Source organism: Cibotium barometz, chromosome 5 (assembly GCF_041138505.1).
Source record: "Cibotium barometz isolate CiBa-2024 chromosome 5, ASM4113850v1, whole genome shotgun sequence".
NCBI lineage: Eukaryota > Viridiplantae > Streptophyta > Polypodiopsida > Cyatheales > Cibotiaceae > Cibotium > Cibotium barometz.
Window position 1 is genome coordinate 63,607,225 of NC_141050.1, and position 23,097 is coordinate 63,630,321.

Genomic DNA, 23,097 nt, shown 5'->3' on the forward strand with positions numbered 1-23,097 from the left:
AAGAGGTTCTGACTATCGAGGCACCCAAATTTGATTGGCACCTTCATAATAGTAGCCTTGAGCTACAAGTAGCTGCTTTTCCACCCACATTTTGATACTATTAAGATATCTTGATTATGGTTGTGTCGTGGTGGAGTTTTCTTTTGGGGTGATGTGGAAGGTTTGGGGCCCTCCTTGACTTTGGTTGGTGCTGAGGCTCCAGGTTTGAGACTCATCGGCATTGTTGATAATGATGAGGTTAGAGTCTCTTATTGAGTGGCTGTCGAGATAACGAGGCCTTTGAGCATGTGGTTGTCTCCTTTGATGAGGTTTGTCGATGAATATGTATAGGATCCGGGGCCTTTCCTTTGAGTTCCCCATTAGAGTTAGATGGCTGGGGGCTCTGGGAACTTCAGGAATAGCTGCTGATTGCCAGGTTTTGGCAACAAACTTCGTAGGTGAGGATGGGGTTGAAGGAGTAGAGGCTTTATCGAAGTTGGTTGTTAACGCAGATGGTAGGTCCTTGTGTAGAGGGGCTTTTGTGGGAGAGGCTTGTATCCTTTTTTGTTCAGCATCATAGATATCCACCATTAAAGTTGGATCCTCTTCCTGGTAGTATTTTGTCGTTGACCATCATGATGACTCTATCACTAGCAAAGCATAGTGGTGCTTGGGCAGCAACAGTCCATTTATGCCCCAAGATCAAATTTGCTTCCAACACATACTCTCCCATTGTGCAAATGCGTCTTTGTCTTGCTAATCTCTCTCCCTAATGCATGCTAGTGAGTGTGTGTGAGGTGAGAGGAGGGACGAGGACCCATAGTGCAATGAGGCGGTATGACAATGCTCGCGAGAGACGTGGTGGAATTGCTTCTCATCAAGGAGTTGTAGAGCTTGGAGACCTCAAGGGATTAACAAGAGCTACCACCATTATCTTACATCAAGGAGTCACGATAGATACACCAAAGGGTCATCATCACAAGCCAATTACTTCAAATGATTAATGTCGCTTCAATGAATCAAATGAGGAACTGAGGATCACCATCTCAATCTGATGATTAAGTCTACGTTCCTCCGGATCCTTCTCTCTCTTCTCTCTCCCATTATTATCTCTTAGTGTCCCCACTAACAAAAATCACATGTAACCTTTCCGATGATTGCCAACAAAAACAAAGTGACCAAAAAAAAATGGCTCACACAAATATAAAAATGCAATCATTCAAACCCCCCAAAACGTTAGGAATTCCCAATACACCATTAACCTCTTCATTCATTAACTAGCTTTTTTTATTCCTTCCGGAGGAACAGAAACCATTGAACGTCATTCAACATCAAAGCCATTGAGAAAGCTTGTTCATTCTCCCCACACAAAAGTCTTCAACACGATCACGAGGACGCGGTCGTCATCATCAGAAAGGGGGGAATGTTAATCCAATTCTAGGATTAACAAGAGCTACCACCATTATCTTACATCAAGGAGTCACGATAGATACACCAAAGGGTCATACATTCAAGATATCAAGCAATAGTGTCCAAAGCTATAACTTAGACGGGGGCCCGTAATGGTGTGATGAAGTATATATGGCAATTCCCGCTTCAAGAGGGTGTGGTAGCAAGATAGGATGAAGTCCTAAGTGATGTACTTCATGGATATATTATGAGAGTAGTCATTGTAATAGCATTAGGCCTCTTATGAGCCTAAAGATCCCGGTCGCCTCCCCACAGTTTAAGTGAGTGTGAACACTTATGGCCATGTATATAAGTGAATTTCTCTCATAATACAATATACTCTCCCATTGTGCGATTCTTGCTCTTGCTAATCTTCTTGCTAATCTCTCTCCCTAATGCATGCTAGTAAGTGTGTGTGAGTGAAGTGAGGTGAGAGGAGGGACGAGGATCCGTAATGCAACGCGGCGGTGTGACAACGCTCCGTGTGGGAGACACGATGGAATTGCTTCTCAAAGAGTTGTAGAGCTTGGAGACCACAAGGGTTACGAGCTTGGCCATTGGAAAGATCCTCACGACAGTTTGGTTCATCAGGTAATCTCTTTTTGATTGTGTTTCAAGGAGGGTTAGGGTGAGTCTTAATAACAATTACCACTAACATATAATCCCCCTATCAGTCTTTCTCACATAAAGTGAGAAATTATCATAGGATATCTAAAATCTAATAGCGATACTCCCCTATCTTATTTAACCATGCTCTACGTGCCTACTTCAAGCTATGCAAGGCTTTGTGCAACCTGCAAATAAAATCTGGGTGCGCATGATCCTCATATCCTCGTGGTTACACTATGTAAACTTCCTCATATAAGTCACCATGTAAAAATGCATTATTTACATCCATTTAATGCAAAAACCATCCCCTAGCTGTAATGACTACTCTTAGGACTACTCGCAAGGTTGCCATCCTAGCAATTGAGCTAAAGTCTCCTCATAGTCAATGCCATATACCTATGCATATTGCTTAGTAACCAATCTTGCCAGTAGATTTTGTAACCAAGCTACCTCACATGTGCTGCCATAGTAATGCCCCTATACTCATCCTCTATACTTGATTAGGAAACTACTGGTTTCTTCTTGGCTACTCCAACTAATACTACGAAAAGAAAACACAAAGTCTCTAGTAGATCTCATGTCTAAGATATTGCCAGCCCAATCTACATCTATATATCCATGCACTGGTACCTGTACTCTGGCCTCATAGTGTAATGTAGACTTTACATTTCTGAGTATTCTCCTAGCCACATCTGAGTGTGGCTTTCTCAGGGCCAATATAAACTGACTCACCAACCCAACATCATAGCTCAAATTTGGCTTGGTGATAGCCATATAAATCAAACTCCCTACAATGTGCTTGTACAGAGTAGGATCCTCCAAAAGATCACATGTATCTATAACCAATTTTGTGTTATGCTCCAATGGTACTGGGAATTTCTTATAACCTCTCATCCCATACTTGGATAGCATGTCCAAAGCATACTTCCTTTACAAAATCCAAATCCCTTGAGGTGATCTATAGCTAGGAAAGTATTGTAGCTTACCCAAATCCTTCATTTCAAACTTCCTCTTAAGAAGCATCTATACCCATGAATATCACCATCATTATCCTCTGTGGTAGAGGCTCATGCAAATAATCCGGTGATTTTCTTAAATACTAAGTACTTAATGGACCAAGAGAGTCCCCTCCACCAAGGTGTCCCAAGCCTCCTTAAGCGTTTACACATCCTATATATGCATAATCATAGAATCTATCACACTGACAGACAACTAGTACAACACCTTTCTGGCTCTTTCATGTATGCTTTATATGCATGCACCTACTATGGAGTTGAATTTTCTTCAGGAATCTCTGACTCCCTTTTCATCACCTGCGATGAACTTCCAATCTCCTTTTCGCATAAGGAAATTGGTCATCTTGAACTTTCATACTTGGAAGTTATTCTTTCAGTTTCTCTGTCACGTAGGCTGTAACGCATGTGAGACCGACCGGCAGACCGGATGGCCATGTTTGGGGTTCAGTGGGAGAGGACACCCATGCAGAGTCATGGGCGGCCAAGTTAGTGTGGACGGTAGGCCACACACTATATAGCCTGGGGGATGAGGGGCAATCCTCATTCTTCCTCTATGGCTGGGTGGTGAGCCAGAGGCCGTCCCCTCCTGTGGTAACGCCCGTAGCGGTGTTACAGGTATCTAACACTGGTATCAAAGCGTGGTTCGATGGGGTCGTCAGGGTCCGCGCGTGACCGGGGGACCGGAGCCCACTCAATGGTTTTCAACCATTCATCTCCTCATCCTTATCTCCAATGGAGTGTGTGGAGGGAGGCGGCCGGATTTTGAAGGGAAGAATTCTCTCTCTCTCTCTCTCTCTCTCTCTCTCTCTCTCTCTCCCCGTCACACATAGCAAGCAAAACACAGGTAAGCAATTTTTGTTTTGTTTTTTTTTCTTTGCGTTGAAATTGTCTGCGAAAGAATTCGTTGAAGCTTGTGTGTGGGGGGGGCGGACACCAGCCCCACTGTCTGCGAAGCAAATTACGTTCTCTACTGTGTGTTGTGTAGAGAGTAGGGCGAAGACCAGCCCCATGAAAGAATGCTAAAACGCAATACTGTGTGTGGGGGTGGGGGCGAAGACCAGCCAGCCCCACAACAGTCTGTGGCAATGCAACTCGTGTAAAAGGAGGCGGCGAAGAGTCTAAGGCGGCTAGCCATAGCACTTCCATGTCAGTAAACTGAAGAAATCAGTTCACGGGTTAGAGAACGCAGTTTCTCCAGAGATTTTGGTGGACTTGATAGAGCCACCAAAGATACCACATGAACCTGAAAAGATTCTACAGTATCGTGAGTGACAGACAAACCCGACATAAAGTGTACCAGGAGGTACTTGCTAAATGGACAGATAGGGATGAGGAGGTAGCTACCTGGGAACGCCGTAGTGCAATTTTCAAAAGGTTTCCCCAGTTTGTTTTCGAGGACGAAAACTCTTCTTAAGGGGGGGTAATGTCACGTAGGCTGTAACGCCTATGAGAGCGGAGTCATGGGCGACCAGGCTAGTGTGGACGGCAGGCCACACACTATATAGCCTGGGGGATGAGGGGCAATCCTCATTCTTCCTCTATGGCTGGGTGGTGAGCCAGAGGCCATCCCCTCTTATGGTAATGCCCGTAGCGGCGTTACATGTATCTAACATTCTCACTCACAGTCTATGATAGGCTGTTAGACATCTTTACTTGTAGCACCTTACCAAATAGTGCTTGTTGCAAAAAACCTTATGCATGTGTAACCTTTAACAACAGTATTGTAAGCCTATTATAATGTCTTTATGTGAATCAATTACCTATAACACTTAGATTCTCTACACAGACTAACCTCCTGTAACCAAATTTCTGGTATAACTTTGTAGAAACTGAGCATACACAGTCAAAATCAATACTTCACAAAGTGTCTATAGAAAACTAGTAGAGACAATGACTTTCTTGTCTACCTATGGTAACTCTCACAGCTATGTCTACCAAAGGTGTGGATCCAAAATCAAAGAGGGAAAGAGATAGAAATACCCCTACCCATGTACTGCTTCCTTACCTTTTTCTTGCCTCATGCTTGCCTCCTAAATCTCCTACAAACTGGAGCTTTGATACCATAAAGAGAATGCGACGGAGAGGGAGAGCTTGAGTTCTTTACAAGCAAACACACACACACACACAAGAGAGGGAAAGACACAAGACAGAGATGGATAGTTGAATTTTCTTCTATCTTCTTCTCTTCTCTACAACCATTTTCATAAAGAGATAAGAGTATATACTATAAGGAAAAGTACTCTTCTATTATAACTTGCAATGGTTGGTCCAAAATGTGAACTAGACTATCTGAGCTCGCACTTCTATAACTACGCCATACTCTAGTAATCCAAATATGGTTGTCACACAACTTGTCATCCATTGGTGGCATATCAACCATAATCTCACCAACCATACCATTGGCATAAGTGCGAAAGCTATCACCTAGTCAGGATGCCTGCAGCACATATTGGGGCTTAGCTAAGCTTGATTAAAGAGACTCATAAGCTTGGCTAAGCTTAATAAACTAAGAAATGGCACTTCAAGCTTTATAGGGATGAAATTCTATCCGTTTTTTAAACCTATTAGACTGCAGCCGCCTGCGCCTTTTTCTTGGAGGTTTTGGAGCTCAAGATTATCAATAACAACCACTCTAAAAACTAGTAAGTGATTCCACAAGATGAAGCTTCACTTTGGTAAATTTTCTCATCTTTGCAATTTTCTTGCCGTGAAGCTATTGCATTTTTTCATCATTTCTCATGTTGATTAAAGCTTTTGATTAACACATTGGAAGCCATAATGTTGACTATTAACTCTATTAAGTGGAAGAAACTTTAACCATGCTTCAATGCTTCCATTTCGTAGCATTAGGTTTGTCAATGGTGAATCCCTTAAGCATATTCCATCAATTTGTTGCTTTAATGGCTCATTTCCTGCAAAAGGGGTTTTTTATGAAACCTTGCCTATTCCCAAGAAGTGGTAATTTTCTTCATAGTAAGCTTGCTTTTTCACCACAATGGCACTATTGGTTGCAATTGTGAGCCTCTTTGATCAAGAAACCATGGCAATGGAGCTTCTATGCTATTTTCTTGATTTCATGAGGGTTTTACAATAGCCAATGCATGGATTAGTTTGTTCTTGAATCCACACCAAGCTAGTGGTTCATTCGGCGATAATATCTTAGTATTGGCTTGATTGAATGCATTGTGGTGAAAAGGGGATTGCATTGAACTTATTGGATGCATTTTGATGGACATGGCAAATGCTTACGCTTTATTTGGATGCCTTTCATGGTGAAAAGGGGATTGCATTGAGCTTATTGGATGCATTTTGATGGACATGGCACATGCTTATGCTTTATTTGGATTCCTTCCATGGATTTCTTGAGCCCATGGAGAGGGGCTTTGTGCCAGAACCATTTGGGAAAGCATAAGATTATTGGAGAGCTACATTACATGGATCGTGTTAAGGATCAAAAGGAGAATCATATGATATATGCATGATTTTGTATAGCATGAATTCATGCATTCAATTGTAAGTGATCTACACTCATCCATTTTTAAGCTTTCATTTGATTCTTACATAAGTAGAAAGTCAAATATGTGGTGAGGATACCTTGGCAATAAGAAGAAGAGGTCAAGGAGAGTGTGTCTTGAACTCACCATGCCATGAGTGCCTTGGTAAAGTGGTACGATGAGGGATTAGTCACTTGGTGAGAAGACATGGTGCCCTAGGAATTCAAACTTGGATACAAGGGTTGGAAGATCTTGGCTAGGAGATTAGCAAGCTTCAACGCGCTTCTTTGACTACCAATTGTGGAAAATTATGTATTCTAATTGCGCAAAGTGTTGACACATTGGATAGTTGATGCATTGCAAAAGGGCAAAGTGTTATGCATTGGATGCAATTGGGGACACAATCAGATGATCTTGAATGCCTATTGATGCATTGTGAATGCCTTATGATGGCGATTATAAGAGGCGTTGATGGGAATTAATAATTTTGTTTGCTTAAATTGAGATTTTATTCTAAAAGCAAACAAAATGTTGCCAAAATTTCTAAAGTTCCTTACATACCTACAAACTAAACCCTAAATTCAGTCATAGGGGTTTTTAGGTCTTGCCTATGTATTTATACCCTCTTGTTGTGCTTTATAAGTACTTCACATCAAGCCTTACAGATCTTGATTCCGAAATCTTGATTGAGCACCTCCTAAGCTAGATGAAAGGAGGTTATTGTGAGTACATAGCAAAAGTAGTTCAAAAGTGAAGAAAGCATTAGGTGGACAGAAAGTCCAAGTTCAAGATCTTTGAAAAGGTTATGCAGTGCTACTATTTAACTCCAAGATGGGACCACACCTAGGAAAGCTTAAGATGAGATGGGAAGATCCATACAAAATTTTCAAGAAATTGGGAACATAAACAATTACGTTAGCAAGTTTGGATGATGAAAGACTACCGAAACGGCTATCATGTGGCCAATCGTGATGTCCTATGATGGTGTTGGTGGCCCAAGAGGGGCAGAAGCCTCCATACAAGGCTCTGAAGAGTTCAGTAAGAATTTGGAAGGGGGGGATGTTATGCCCATGTGTGAAGTGTTCTGCATGAATATCCTCGTGAGCCTTAGCTTGGCCATCGTGCCATTGTAATAGGGTCCTAGCAACATTGATGGCATTGAAGATAATGCCTGAAGAGCATGGCCATGGAGTGTGCGGTGAGATGTGTGTGTGTGTGTGTGAGAGAGAGAGAGAGAGAGAGAGAGAGAGACAGAGACAGAGAGAGAAAGAAAGAAAGATATATTAAGTGTCTACTAAAGACCCAATGGGCCTATGAGACCAAAGTGGTACAATAATGTCCATGGCATATCTCATCATGGAATGGAAAATAAAACAGAATGAAAACATAAATATAGCTATCTCACTGGGGTGATACAAAACTTGTCATGGAATACTAAGAACATAAAAACATGGGAGCAACATCAGCTCCTAGTAGATGGTATACCACTCTCCAAAATGTCAAGCATGGGGTTGATGAGTATGGCGAGAGGTCTCCCTCAGCTATGTCACGTGGAAAGGTAGCTCGATGGCGGTGGACCATGTCCACGATCTAGAGCTGATGAGGTGATTATGGCCGACCAGGGGGGGTTCGAGGGCGTTGGGCATTGTAGAGTGCAAAGGCTCGGTCCGAGGTAACTCCTCTCAGGCGAGGTAGGTCCAGAGCAGCTCGTGGAGGGTCCACAAGATCCACTATGACGTTGTCCTCCACCTCCTAGGTCCGGAAGAAACTGGTGATGGTTGGCTGCGGAGGGAGGGGGCGGGGTGGCTGGGGCCTGTTTCTCACAAGAAGGTGTCCCTGTGCTAGGCAACGGCATATGTAATGCTCCTCCGTCTCAACCTCTGTGTGGCATAGTCGGCAGATCTTCTCCTCTCAGGGTGTGCATACGAGCTTCCCGGCTCTGAAGATGCGCTCAGCTCTACCTATCTCCACTCTGAGGCGGTGGGAAGAAACTCGTGTCTGGCCAATCGCAATCCGCATGGCATGGGACATGTGAACACTCAAGTAGCCCGGTTGTTGGATGAATCCATCCTCAGAGAGAGAACTACAAAATACCCAAAGGGTCTATGAGACCAAAATTGCCATGGAAATACTAAGCCATGTAAATAAAAGAACATAAAGAAAAATAATAATTGTTGCCAATGCATGTGGTATAAGCACATGTCACTCCAATATTAGTTTTGTTGTTGGGTTGGACATCTTGGTGATCTTCTCCTTGAGATTGTTGTATAAGATCTCCACCCATGCTACCTTGGTTCCTGCCTCTACTATGTCATAGTTTTTTCTTGACATAATGTATGGCTTCTCAATGAGATTTATCATCTCATCTGCCACCTTGATCTCCGCCTCTCCTTTTGTAAGCAGCCTGCATACCTCTGCCACATACTATGGTGTGAACTTCTTCTTTTGTCCTAACAAGAGGGTAATGGTGCTGAAGTTCTTTAAGGGCTCCAATTGCTTCTCAAAGCTATAAAGTTATGTTAGAGATAATCCCCTGGGAGTTTCGCAAATCTCTTGAGCCATTCTACAGACTTATCTACTTCCTTGTGCAGGGTCGAGGTGAGATATTCAAACTATTTGACACAACAAAACTAGAGGTGGTGGGTGAGAGGGAGATCGGGATGCAAAAAAGAATGGATGTTTAGGAGATAGGAGATAAAAGAGGAAGCACAAATTAGAAATCTCGACTCCACCCAAACCATTTAGATTTTGGGCGCATTGGAGTAGTGTGTGTTTCTCGATGGTAAGGCTATGAATGCTCGACCTCTTCATGATTTCTTAAAAGCCTATAACTCCTTAGCGTTGAATTAACAGACAACGAGAGAAATGCTACATCCTAGCTACGGATGTTATTTTTGGTTTTATCAACACTATGGTTTGGTTGCCTACTGTCTCTTGCATGCGGATACCATGCACACACACAATTCATTTCCTTCTAGATCCACTTCTTCTTCATCATTCTCTTGATCAGGTTCCTTCTCTTTATTATTTTGCATCTGATCCAAAATCATATTGTACTATGGCTTCAACTTGTATCCATTCACCGGTTGTGGGGTAGTATTGGAGGCTAATAATAGTTTTTAGATCTAAAAATAGTTTTTTGATGGAGAGAGGGATAGACAGCCCAAGGCCAAATAGGCTCAAGGAGAAACTACTCAGGTCTCGTGGTGCCTACCAGACTCTACCAATCATGACCTTAAATAGAGCCATTACTCCCCATATCATGTCCAAGCTCCTACAAGTGGTCCATGAGTCATGATTGAGGAACAACGTCAAAGTCCTTCTTAGAAATCCACAAAACAATAATCTACATGATGCTTCAGTGCCCTCGCCTCCTCAATAATGCCCAAAAGAGACATAGTCAACAAGGATGTCCACTATCTCCTACATTGTTCGGGCTATACATAGATGAGATCTCATCATTCGTGGACAAGTTTGGGGGGATAGGTTCATGATTGAATTAGACGATTGTGCCCATTTTGCTATATGTGAATGACATGGTCCTAAACTCTAATTCTCCAAAGGGGTTACAAAGACACCTTGATGCATCGCAAGAGGTTTTTGTGATGAGAGACTTCACGACGACAAAACCAACATGTTGGTTTTGTCAACACTTCCTACTAAGTGAGAGTTGGTTAGTCTTTCCATTATAGGGGCGGCCAAGTGGAGATTACCTATCTTATGTTTACCTTGGATTGACCTTTTATAGGCCCGATGTTTTCCATGAGACCAGCCACCCAAGCTCACCTTGCAAGACAATATGTAGCTCTAGCCCACCGCGTGGAGAGGCAGTTTTTCCAAGCCCACTTCCACTTGAGCCTTGCACCAAGTGTTGGACCAAGACCCCCCAGGACACCAACACCATCATTCCTATCCATAAAGCAGGAGACCTCACTCGCCTTAATAGCTATAAGACCATCACAATTGGCCACACGATAAAAATTCATGATGGAAAATCGTGATTGGCTACACGATGGAAAATCATGATTGGCCAGACACCCAAGCCCACCTTGCAAGAGGATATGTAGCTCTAGCCCAACATCTGGATAGCCGGTGTTTCCAGGCCCACTCCACATGAGTCTTGCACCCCCTCCTCCCAGGACACCAGCACCATCATCCCTATCCATAAAGTGGGAGACCTCACTGACCTTAATAGCTATAAGACCATCATAATTGACCACACGATAAAAAATCATGATTGGCTAGACGATGCAAAATCATGATTGGCTGGACACCCAACACCTTGCAAGATGATATGTAGCTCTAGCCCACCATCTGGAGAGCCAAGGTTTCCAAGCCACATGAGTCTTGCCCCAAGTGTTGATTCAAGCGCCCCCTCCTCGGGCCAAGATTCAACACCATCATCCCTATCCATAAAGCAAGATACCTTACTAAACTTAATGCCAAGATTTACAATGTGACATTGGAAAGGATAAGATTAGTGTTTTGGCAAAGAGACATGGATAGAGAGCCCCAAGCTAAATAGGCTGAAGGAGAAACATACGAGCCATTACTGAGGAGGTGAGAGCATCACGTGTTTCGTTCTTTTTTGGATTCCAAGGCGGCCTTTGACACTGTTTCTCAATCCGGACTTATGGACCAGCTATAGGAACTTGGGTTTCCATTGGACATGATATGAGAGTGATGGCTTTATACTAGTTGTGTCCGAGCAACACCAAGAGGCCTCCCAAGAAGAGACAAAAGCAGTACTGTTGGGACCAAACATTGTTTCGGTTGTGTATAGACGATTGTATATAGATGAGAACTCATCATTTGTGGACAAGTTTGAGGGGACAGGTTCATAGGTCGCTGTGACCATTTTACCGTATGTGAATGGCTTAGTCCTTAACTCTCATTTTGCAAAGGGTTACAAAGACATCTTGCTCCATTTTGTGATGAGAGAGACCTCATGGTTAATCTCGACAAAACCAAGATCATGATCTTTACGCTTCCTGATGATTGAGATTACCACGTACATACACCATGTGTATACTTTGAATGTAGACCTGAAACTTACGCGAGTGGGGCATAACGAGTGCCATATACTCCCAGGTGGTCAATTGGTTTGATCGAAATGAACTTCTTCCCCATGTAGAGTTCTTCCGACTATCTCTCCCTATGACAGAAGATGTCACCCACAGCCCACAGAGATGTCCATAGAGATAAGAGGATCCAGTGGGACCCTTAGGCCCCATGCACCTGTGGAGTCACTAGAGAGAAGAAACCCCTCCTGAGAGCCAAACACCCCACCTTTGCATTGTTATTCGGAGGAGTATGGTATCAGTGTATGATCACACATTGTGTCAAAAAGTAACGTCACATGAAAAATTCAGCTTGTCCCTCATTTTGTACAGTTTATCTTTTCTTTTCAATGGTTCAATATTTATCATGGATAGTCTCATATACCCTCTTCCGGGAAGAAGTCAATTTCATTATCTTTCTTTCACCACCCAGATGACAGCGAGGATATCTCCCACAGATGAAACAAGGGGTTTCATTTCTAGGAAACCTTCAAGTTGTTATTTCAAAACCTTAGTGCAAGTCTAAAGTGTGAATGGCGGGCATTAATTAATTGAAGACACAAGTAGAGTGAATATATATATATATATATATATATTATATATACACACAAACAAAAAGGAGTCGAGTACAAGACCCCTAGTTTCACCGAGGCATTTTATTTGGAATAAATTGTTCAAAAAGCACTTTGTTGATGACGTATGCATGTATGGTGATGGTGATGGTGATGGTGATGTGGGCACGGTAGTTGCAATGTGGAGCAGGAACGTGTATATCTACGTCATTTCAGGCGTTTGAGCAAGGTTGAGCAGTTGGAAGTAGGCGCCTTGTTTGGCGAGGAGCTCCTGATGGAGGCCTTGTTCAGTTATGGAGCCATTCTGGAGGACCGCAATGGACTCGGCGTTTTGTATGGTGGAGAGGCGGTGCGCAACTAGCACCGTGGTGCGCCGCTGCATCAACCTGTCCAGCGCCTCCTGTACCAGCTTCTCGGATTCTGCGTCCAGCGCACTTGTGGCCTCATCCAGCAGCAGGATGGCGGGGTTCCTCAACACAGCCCTCGCAATGGCCACTCTCTGCTTCTGCCCCCCCGACAACTGCACCCCTCTCTCACCCACCTCTGTCTTGTATCCATCGGGCAGCCCACTGATGAAACTGTGTGCATTGGCGGCTTTGGCAGCCTCCACGATCTCTGCCTCAGTCGCACTTTCTTTGCCATAACGTATGTTGTCATAAATGCTTGTACTGAAGAGAGCTGGTTCCTGCTGCACAAGCCCTATGTATTGCCTTACTGACTTGAGCCTCAATTGCTTGAGATCTTTGCCGTCTACTAACACTCTGCCGTTCTGCGGATCATAGAACCTGGCAATAAGGGAAATTACTGAGCTCTTTCCTGAACCACTCGCCCCGACCAACGCCAGGCTTTGGCCTCTCCTTATCTTGAGGTTGAAGTCCTTGAAGATTTGCACGTCGGCTCTGGTTGGGTAGCTGAAGTCGACATGCCTGAACTCAATGGCCCCCTTCACCTCACCCACCTCTTCAGCATTAACATCTCCAACATCAATCTCAGTGCGCCGGTCCAGAATGTGGAACACAGCCCGCAGCGCGTCAGTGCCCCTGAGGAGGTCAGGTGCCAGAGAGAGCGCCTCCGCAACACCAAATGCAGTGATGATGAGCACCATGAAACATTTCATAACCTCGCCAAAGTTGGCTTCTCCCCTCCGAATCAATCCAGCTGAATACCATAGTGCTAGACCATACGAGCAGAAGAGCACAAACTGAGAGAAGCCGAAACCAATCCCTCCTATCTGCCCACGAATAAAAGATTTCTTCTGGGGCTCATTGAGTTCTTTGCAGAACAAGCCCATCACCTTGTCCTCTGCAGAGAAAGCAGCCACTGTACGGATGTTGCTTACAGCTTCGCCCGCCACCATGTTGGCCTTCATATATGCCTTATTCAAATCACCACCGAAACCTTTGACAAATTGAATCTGCCACCAGACAAGTCTCAGAGAGATCAGTCATCTCACAAGAGAACATGCATTATGTTGGCAATTAAACACAGGCTGCGTTAGTGCTCCACAATACCTGGCCTACATTAGATGCGATGAGAGCTGGGAAAGTGGCAATCATGACCAGAGCAATTTTCCATTCAAATTTGATTGTTATGATGAATGCAGTCACGATCAGGCCCATGTTTTGAAGTAACGTGATCACGCGGTCCACAACTGCAGCTCTTACCAGCGGTGCATCTGTAGACAAGCGCGAAGAGAGAAGAGTGCTACTGTTCTGGTCAAACCAGCTGATTTCATTCCGAAGTATTGCTGCAGACCAAGTTAGATGTTAGGTCCAGCTAAACCTACTCAAACGAATGCACTATGTAGAAATGTTCACGAGAGTGTAAACCTTGTGTACAAAGAGAACAAGCAGATTATCTCTTGCTAATGCATACAAAAAAAGCCACGACCATACTAAATGCAAAGATGTGGTGTGCATCATATATCTAAATAGATAACATTTGGACCAATCCAATTTTTAAAACAACGGATGCACAAAGATCCTGTCCACAAACTTCTCCTAAATTCCAACTAAAGGAACCTCAGATATTGACAGCAAGAACTTAACCAGACCAAAACATTGAACTAGGAGGATGTTGCAAAAAAGGCATACCAGAGAACATCATCTTCCTGAAACGCATCGTGATCCTTTCCCCTGCAATTCCAGAGAAGTAGAATGCACACGTGTATGCCAGCGTAACCAGCACACCAGCTCCACAACAGAGCAGGGAAGTTTTTGTGATTCCCCTCTTCATGTAAGCTGCATCAGGTGAATAGTAGTATTCGAGGGCCTGAGTTATAATCCAGGCAAACAAGGGTGTTTGGGCGCCTGCGACAATGGCCCCTATTGCACTAAGCAGGCCAAAAGGCCATTCATTAGCATTCATTCTTATCAGCCTCGTGAACGATGGTCTTGGACCAACAAGATCATCAACATCAAGCTCCAAACCATTCATCTTCAGTCCCACCCCAATAGCTGAGTCTGCATTGGAACGAAAGCTAAACGTTCTCTGAGAGAGAGACCCACTAAAGGACCCGCGAGAATTCCTGTAGTATCGAAGAAACAAAACAACCATCAGAACAACCTGGATCCTAGTCATGGCAAACCGGCAAGAAATGCCATGTAACTTTGAGAAGCTTGCCTGCTATCACGTCTAAGCAGTGCAGCTTCCTGAGCCCGTGGTGGGGCATTTTTTTGAATTTTCACAAGGGTAGCATAAGCACCACTTTTCTCCAACAACTCTTTATGTGAGCCAATTTCTGCAACTCTTCCTTCTTGGACAACCGCAATTATATCTGCATTATGGATCGTTGATAGTCGGTGAGCCACCACCACTGTTGTCCGGCCAAGCATTACTCGATCAAGGGCTTCCTGAACACTCTTCTCAGATTCTGAATCCAAGGCACTCGTGGCTTCATCCAAGAGAAGTATTGAGGGGTTCTTTAGCATTGCTCTTGCTATTGCTATCCGCTGTTTCTGACCTCCAGACATCTGCACACCTCTTTCTCCTACCTGTATTGACAAGCCAGAGCATCCATTTCCTTCAACAACATAGGAAGGAACTAGACAACTCTATTAACACCTAAAAAGTAGGAAAACTAGCACAAACTACTTATGTCTGTGGCAGTTGACACGGGTTCTGAATGTTGCAGTGCTGAGGATTAGAAACTATTCTAAATTAGATGTAAACGCAAGCTATGGTCATATCAAAAGCTTGAAAACCGACCCTTGATGGATACGTACGTAGAAGAAGGGTACGTGTATGCCAATGGATGAGTACATTCGGCATACCAACCTTGTGGGTACTAACAAGAATACGTGTGCGCCAATGGATGAGTGCACATTCAGCTTGCCGACCTTGTGTGCTTGCACGTGCCAAACTTATCTTGCCCTGCCAACTTGCTTACGTTCCAACCTATAAGGTGTACGTGTGTACTGTCTTTTAGCGGACCATTTGTTTTGTTGGAATGTTAGATTCTCTTTTCGTCTTGATAGAAATGGTGCTTCATCTGTTAAATAAGTGCAGTCGTGCCTGCGAGGCAGTGTACAGCCATACCACCTCTAAAAGGTGTTCTTCTTTAGATGTTTTTTTTATAAGAGGGGATATTGAACCCTCGCGCCCACTTCTAAAACTTTAGAGCTGCGCCCCCCCCCCGCCCCCCCCCCCCCAAAAGCCTCCATTTGTGCATCATCCTTGTGCAGCGTATAGTTACCAGGAAACGGGGGAACCCTCGGGACGGGAACAGGGAACGCCATGTCAGCAAACAAAACTAATGTAGTTCTGAAAAATGTCATTGTAAATGATAATTTTAAGTAGGATAGGCTAAAACTTTGAAAATTTAGGTTATGTATGCATAGTTGATTGGAAAAAATAGAGAAAAAAAATACATTTTTTAAAACCTTCTGCCCTTTTTTAAAGGGTTTTTGGGCCTGTTACCAGGGGAACATATTCCGGAACGCCCCCACGTTTCGAAACGTCCAGGATTGGGGAACGGCGTTCCCCGTTTTCCTAGAGGGGGCCATGTACAAGGGCTTATACGCCGATTCTCATTCAGACCAGTGGTGGATGTTGTCCTTACATATAGCCGTAAGGTGTAATCCGATTCTTTCTGAATATATATATATATATATATATATATATATATATATATATATATATATATATATATAAACAATCATTTCTTTCGCCCAAAAAACACAAACAATTCAAGCGAGAGAACAAATACCTGAGTTTCATAGCGCTTAGGGAGTACGTCAATGAAGTCATGGGCACAAGAAACTGATGCTGCCTTTACTACTTCATCCATAGAAACATCCCCAGCCTTCCCATACATAATGTTCTCCCGTATGCTGGTAGCAAAAAGGGCAGGTTCTTGGTTCACAAGACCCATTTGCTCTCTCAACCATTTCAGTTGCATGCTCTTTATATTGTGTCCATCCAAGAGAACTTCCCCTGTGCCATACATCAAAGAAAACATTGAGACACACAAACATCACAAACAAATAGCAACTGATTTGAAGACAAGGTCATAGAAGTCCAACCTGAGGTTGGATCATAGAACCTCTCAATTAGCGAAATAACGGTACTTTTTCCCGCGCCACTGCTACCAACAATGGCAACAACCTTCCCAGCTGGAATCAAGAGTGAAAATTTCTGAAAGATATTAAAGTCAGGTCGAGAAGGATAGCTGAAATTGATATCTCGAAACTCGATGCTGCCATTTATATTTTCAAGTTTTAAGCCGTCATCTTTGTTGCGTGCAATCAGTGGCTTTCTCTTGACCATCTCCAAAATTGTGTAGCCTGAGACTTTTGCTTTGCTAATTGTTCCCACATCTGGGGCAGCTTGACCTAGCGCACTGCATGTGAAAGACACATAATCAGAACAATAGGCAAAGTAACAGCAAAGTAGGTCTTGTTTCAGAGCCAACCTAAACTTGCCAAGCAACAATGAACTCCACCCTCCACAAGGAAACTTAACAAAGATATGTACTTTCAGATACCTAGATGAATGCAGGAACATGCCCAATTCACCTTATAAGAAAGTACAATTTATAACCTCAAGGTAGTCATCACAATTCACCTTATAAGAAAGTACAATTTATAACCTCATGGTAGTCATCACAAAACAATAAACCATCAACTCTATCATCCATAGTATGGATTAGATACTACGACATCCGCACTAACGTCATCAGTGCCCTATAGTGGGTGTAGAACTTGATATCTACTTTCAAGCTGACTTGCCAGGAATGAGGTGCAAGCAAAAAATGAACCAAGCGGTTACTGCCAAAATATTTTTGATAAAAATACGAAGTATCACCTTGTCACATGCACATGATGTACTCAGAAGCCACGTAGACACAATTGGACAAGAGTACACCGTCTTGAGGACAGTCAAGTTGACGTCTAGCGTCACTAGTAGGGAAATTGAGTGGCTGAATATCATCCAATTTTTGGGCAGGCACAGCATCAAAGGCAAGTGCGCCAGGACACGTCCTGGTGGACAGTCTGGACAGGTGACAGGTAGCTTGTGAGATCATAGAGGGTGCGTCGTGGGCTGGCCGACCAACCTACAATGAGAAAACGCACCAATAAGCGCATTTTTTTCCTATTTTTTACACTATTTTCCTAGTCCGCTGCTCAACCAGCTTGGAACCCTTAAACGCCATATGAAGAGGTTTGGGTCTCATCATTCACACGTCGAACATTGTCAGCTTCAGCACTCAAGCAAAGAGATCCAAGCAGGTCCAGAGCAGTCCACGATCCACGTTTAATTTCAAAACCTCGACACTCCGCAAAGACAAAGCACAACCATTGAGATGAGAGGGGGGTGTTGAATATGTGTATCGGGCATCCTCATGTTGTGAGATTCTTCGGGAGACGAACTGATGCCTGGCATGTTTGCTTATCAAGGTGTAGACTGATTTTATGAGCTTCTTCGGGAGACGATCCCGAGACCGACTGATAACTGGCGGGTTTGCTTATCAAGGTTTGGACTGATGCTGGTGTGAGCGAACTATTGTCACTCATGACAGTCGTTTGCACACTGTGGGGAGATATATTCTTGGTGTTAATCATGTTGCATCTACTTCATCATCAATTTTCTCATGCTCCATTCCATAGGTCATTCTCCATATTGTCTAGGGAAGTGAAGATAATCCTTCCAAAAAAAAAAAAAGTGAATTCTTTTACAGTTGCATTCCATACTCATACTCAACCTCGTGATCCATAGGGTACTTTGCATATCTCACATACCACACGAGACATTCCATACACTACACAATGCACAAGCTTCTATGTAAATTTTGAAGTTCCTATTTATCATGCCTCATCCATGCATTCATATACTTTCCTATGCAGCCTACACACACTGTGTATACTGAATTGTTTTTAATATACCATATTTTATATTCATACCAAAGTATAAGAATAGATAGTGGAGTACGTAGCATGGATTTTTACAAGGACAACACCAAAACGACCTCCTCAATTCTCATCTCCATTATAACCCTTGTTAAAGGCCATTCTCTACTCAACGGGAAACGCGCAAAACCCCTACAAGTTGGAAATAATATTTCCCCTTGGCTTGTCGCCCAAACACGTTCTCGTTGGGGAAACAACGAAGGAAATGGTAGGGGACCAAATAAATAAGACTTCGAGTTTCCTGGTAGCCTTTTATTCCTTCTCACTCTCCAATCATTTACTCTCCTAAAATTTCTTACACTCACATCCATGCCTTTCTTTGTTTTCGTTCCTATCTCCGTTTCCCGTTTCTTGTAGCTATGACTTAGGGTGGGTAATTGGGGCAAGCATGCACGGAGGAGGCTCCATAAGGTGTAAGGTGATGGAGGCTTGCAGAGACATCTCTAAGTGTTGCATGCCCTGTAAGGACGAGCACCTAGGGACGTGCATGAGCCTAGGTGCATGAGCTAGGGAATCTGAAGGGCGTTGGTCCCTATTACGCAGCAACATGTATGGCTTCTCTGTTGCATTGTGGCTTGGTGGTTAATTGTGGGAATCCCTCTCTGTTTTGATCTCTATTATACTACAGATCTGCTTTGCTTCCATTCTTTTTTGCATCATTTTACAACGCTCTCACACCCTTTGTCATGTGCATGACATGTACATGAGCTAATCTCTGATAGGCAGCAGAAAAACACAAGTTTAGGGCATGAGCCAAGCTCAAGACCGTTCAGGAGAACCCTCGGAACCAGCCAAACAAGGTGGTTCCAAACGTAGTGAACGATTTGTACAGTATGTTTGGAAAACGTGCTGAAAAGATTCCAAACGTAGTGAATGTTGCCCCCCATATATATACTTATAAACTTTTGAAATATGAAGTTTGAAGATTCATCAATGAACATGGTCCAATGCCGCCTCCCGTACCTTGCCCAACATGATAAATAACGAGTGGATGTGCTAGTACATATTCCTCCACAATATTTGCACTTCCACACGCACGTGTTGGAGCAATCGACACCTGGGGTGTTGGGTGTGCCTTGAATGATGGTGTGCCTTGCCCATACAGAACTCGGTGCACGAGGCATCTATGGCATATGCACAAAAAGCAATCAAAAAAATGGAGAAATGTCAAGACGAGTCACGACTCGAGAGTTTTAAAATATATTTCAAAATTCAAGCACAATAAGAATAAAATTTCAGCCCATGTGTAACGGTCCAGGGTGGTGCAGCACAGAGAGCTTTGTGGGAGAGAGAGAGAGAGAGAGAGAGAGAGAGAGAGAGAGAGAGCCTTGCGGGGGAAAGAGGGAGAGAGAGAGAGAGAAAGAGAGAGTGTGTGAGAGACTGACTTACGATGAGCGAGCACGACCAGCACGACCAGAGAAGCGGCGAAGCCCAACACGACTAGCCCACGAGCGCCCGGCGCCAGAGAGAGAGAGAGAGAGAGAGAGAGCCACACGCACGTAAGAAACATAAGGAAAAAAAACGTGATGTTGACGTGCGTTCGCCCTTCAACTTTTAACCTACATTAATCAAACTCACACGTTCACTAACGTTTCCAAAACGTTAGTGAATATTTGGAACGTTTCAAACGTTTGGATCCTATCCAAACTGTGTTTGGATACAACCTTCAGGGTATGAAGAGATAGGGGACAAGATACTGCTGCAGCCCACCCTTTCTCCATGTCCTTTGTGGCCCTGCAGTTTGTTTTTTAGGCTTTCAACCTTTGTGGCAAAGACAGATTAATTTTCACTTCTTTTTTCATCTATGCTTTGCATGCATGTAGCTCCTCCTTGAGGTCTTCAGCTTGTGCTTTTCACTTTCCCACTTCGGTCGCATGGGCTTCCTTGAGCTCTCTAATTTCCCTATCCTGTGTATCTTCTTGGCATATCAGAATGTCCCTGATAACTTTCATCCCATCTTTTGCCCACCAGCCTAGGAGATGCTTCTCTGGCTTCTCTGAGCTAGCGAGCACGTGTTTCTCCATCCTGTCAATGATTGCATTCAGTTCTGAATGTAGGGTCTCTCTTGTCATGTGCACGCTAGGGGCAGGGAGATTGGTGAGCTAGAGTGTGATATGTTGTGGGCGGACGTGCTTTTTGGTCCACTATTGATAGCGTGTGCTTTTTGGACGTTCTTTCCCTATTTATTGGGGGAGGGGTACCAGTTGGGCACACACTGACGGATGGAGCACAGGAGTGCAGAGCGCATGGAGCGGAGAGCTCCACCGTACAGTAGGCCATCGTCCTTGGGGGAGAACCCCTGGTGGTATGAGACACCGGAGGAGGACGGTGTCCAGTGTTGCATAGAAACGCGTTTCTTACCTGGTGGAAACGTACAAAACGTTTCGAACGTTTCGTCTTGTATGAAACGCGTTTCTTACCTGGTGGAAACGTACAAAACGTTTCGAACGTTTCGTCTTGTATGAAACGCGTTTTTTTACAGCCCACTCTTAATAATGCCCTAGACCACATTGCCATCTTCACACGTTTTTTCTGTTCGCATTTTCTAGAGACAGTTCCTTGCACGTTTCTCGACGATATGTGTACCAACTAGCCAGTGATAGTGCGCCTTTGAAAGCCCCGTGTGCTCCTTCGTGTCCTTGCGCCTTGTGGAGGTCTATTCGAGGGGTAATTTTCTTTTGTGCTTTATGTACGTTTTCTCTGCCTGCAGAGCTCACATAGAAGCATGCTTTTTACCCTGTGCTCAATATTTCTTGCATATCTTCCTCCCCTTGCTCTATTGAGGCCTGAGGCTACTTGCCTTAGGCAATATAGAGTGAATTCGGAGAATTTTTACAAGGGCAATTTGATTGGGTGAGCCGTGTATTCTCAGTTGCATCTAGCATGGTGAACTTTGTGTGGTCTCTTATAAGTTATGTCATAGGGCTAAATACATATTTTTTTGTATATTCCAAGTTAAAAATATACATATTTTTTCCTTTTTTTTAAATTTTTGGACCCATTTCTTATCTTTTAAGAAACTTTTCAAAATGTATGAACCCCGTTTCATACCTGCCGTTTCAGAAACACCTAGCAACACTAGGACATTGGCAGGACACTCATGAGGACATGGCGCTCTAGCTCGTGGCTCGGTGGGGACGGCCAAGATTGTGAGCCTCACTCATGGCTGTCATGGTTGGGTGGGAGTATGCCTGCACCCAGATATGTTTCTCTTCCGCTGTTTCCTAGAGTTATGGTTAGGGTTTCTGTATTTGCTGTTGTTCCAGGTCTTCCAGGTTCTCGGAGTCAGCCAGGGTTTTGACAGTGGTATCTGAGCCTCCCGGGAGGAAGATGCGAGCGGGACACCTTCGGGTGAGCTCTTTCTATGTTTCTTGCACCGTACATGTGTGTGTGTGAGAGAGAGAGAGAGAGAGGTGGCGGCTGTGCAGCCTTCTTCGAGAGCCCCCAGATCTGGCGGGCAGTCTTCTGTCCAAGGGTAGGTCAATGTAGGGCCTATGGACAGTGAAAGGGCCCAGCTCCAGTGCGGGCAGACCTGGGAACAGTGGCTAAAGAGATGGCGGCCAACCTGGGGGGGGGGGGGGGCGAGTAGGCCGAGGTGACATGCAAGAGCCCCATTTTAATCGCGGACAGCCTGCGGGCAGGGAAGAGGCACCTGGGCTCGGCCAGGTCAGGGTGACCTGCAGCCAGTGGGCAGCCCAAGGGCGTGGCCAGGGCAGAGGGCCCCTCATTTCTTCAGTGAGCGGGCAGGTCGAAGAACCCTGTGGGTAGGCTAAGGCAAGGCATGGTGGACAGCCCAGATGGGTGCAGCGATCTGGAGGGGATTCCCCCTCTCTCTATGGCGCAAGTAGGCAGCTAGAAAAGCAGAACGAGTTGCTTTCTTAGCAGCCAGTTTTTTTTTTTTTTTTTTGAAAAAAACTCACCTGGCCATTAAAAAAAATCGAGTGGTTGAGCTTTTTTTTTTTTTAAGGCAGCCAGCATGAGTTTTTTTTTTTAAGGGCCATTTGTTTGCTGATTTGTGACCAGCCAAGAACATGAAGCAGCAAAAGGTTGTCTTTGCCACAGTCCCGTCACCTTGTTTCCCAACACTCTCTCCCACGTTAGTTTCTGTCTTTGGCTGAGTTTGACGCAAGGGCACAGATGATGCTCAAGGCTCAAGGCTATCGGCTGAAGGAAGTTTTGCTCTACTACTAGGAGAATGCAAAGCTATATGCATGGAGTATACAATCATGATATGCAACCTAGCTAGCTCCATCCTGTACCATACTAGGGGTATCAAATGGTATACATCAGTGAAGGGGGTGTCCACAGCTCCCTGAAGAACATGCATGGGTGTGCTCTGAAGCGAGCCAATCGCTCCGCACCCTCTCTGTGAAACTAAGCTCTGATCTCTGTCATCTCTCTCTGGTATAGGCGTGGTGTCCGAAAGCCAGGTGTCCTCTGTCTCCTGCGGGCTCTAAGTGTCTCTGCTCTCTAGAGAGTAATTCCCTGCCATGTAGGGGCTGGGAGAGGGA

The 23,097-nt window shown here is 44.3% G+C and overlaps 1 protein-coding gene across 2 annotated transcripts in view; it reads right to left on the reverse strand.

The window, feature by feature from the left end:
* Positions 1–12,171: 12,171 nt before the first annotated feature.
* The window catches only part of LOC147638754 (ABC transporter B family member 19-like), a 46,554-nt gene continuing 35,628 nt past the window's right edge, over positions 12,172–23,097 (reverse strand). For both annotated transcript variants that reach the window (XM_086798723.1, XM_086798724.1), the window contains 6 exons: positions 16,703–17,019; positions 16,387–16,613; positions 14,802–15,172; positions 14,273–14,706; positions 13,691–13,926; positions 12,172–13,593 (listed from right to left, as the gene is read on the reverse strand). In XM_086798723.1, coding sequence (XP_086654849.1) covers positions 12,382–13,593; positions 13,691–13,926; positions 14,273–14,706; positions 14,802–15,172; positions 16,387–16,613; positions 16,703–17,019 — 2,797 coding nt within the window. In that variant the 3' untranslated portion in view covers positions 12,172–12,381. The remainder of the gene's footprint in view (positions 13,594–13,690; positions 13,927–14,272; positions 14,707–14,801; positions 15,173–16,386; positions 16,614–16,702; positions 17,020–23,097) is intronic.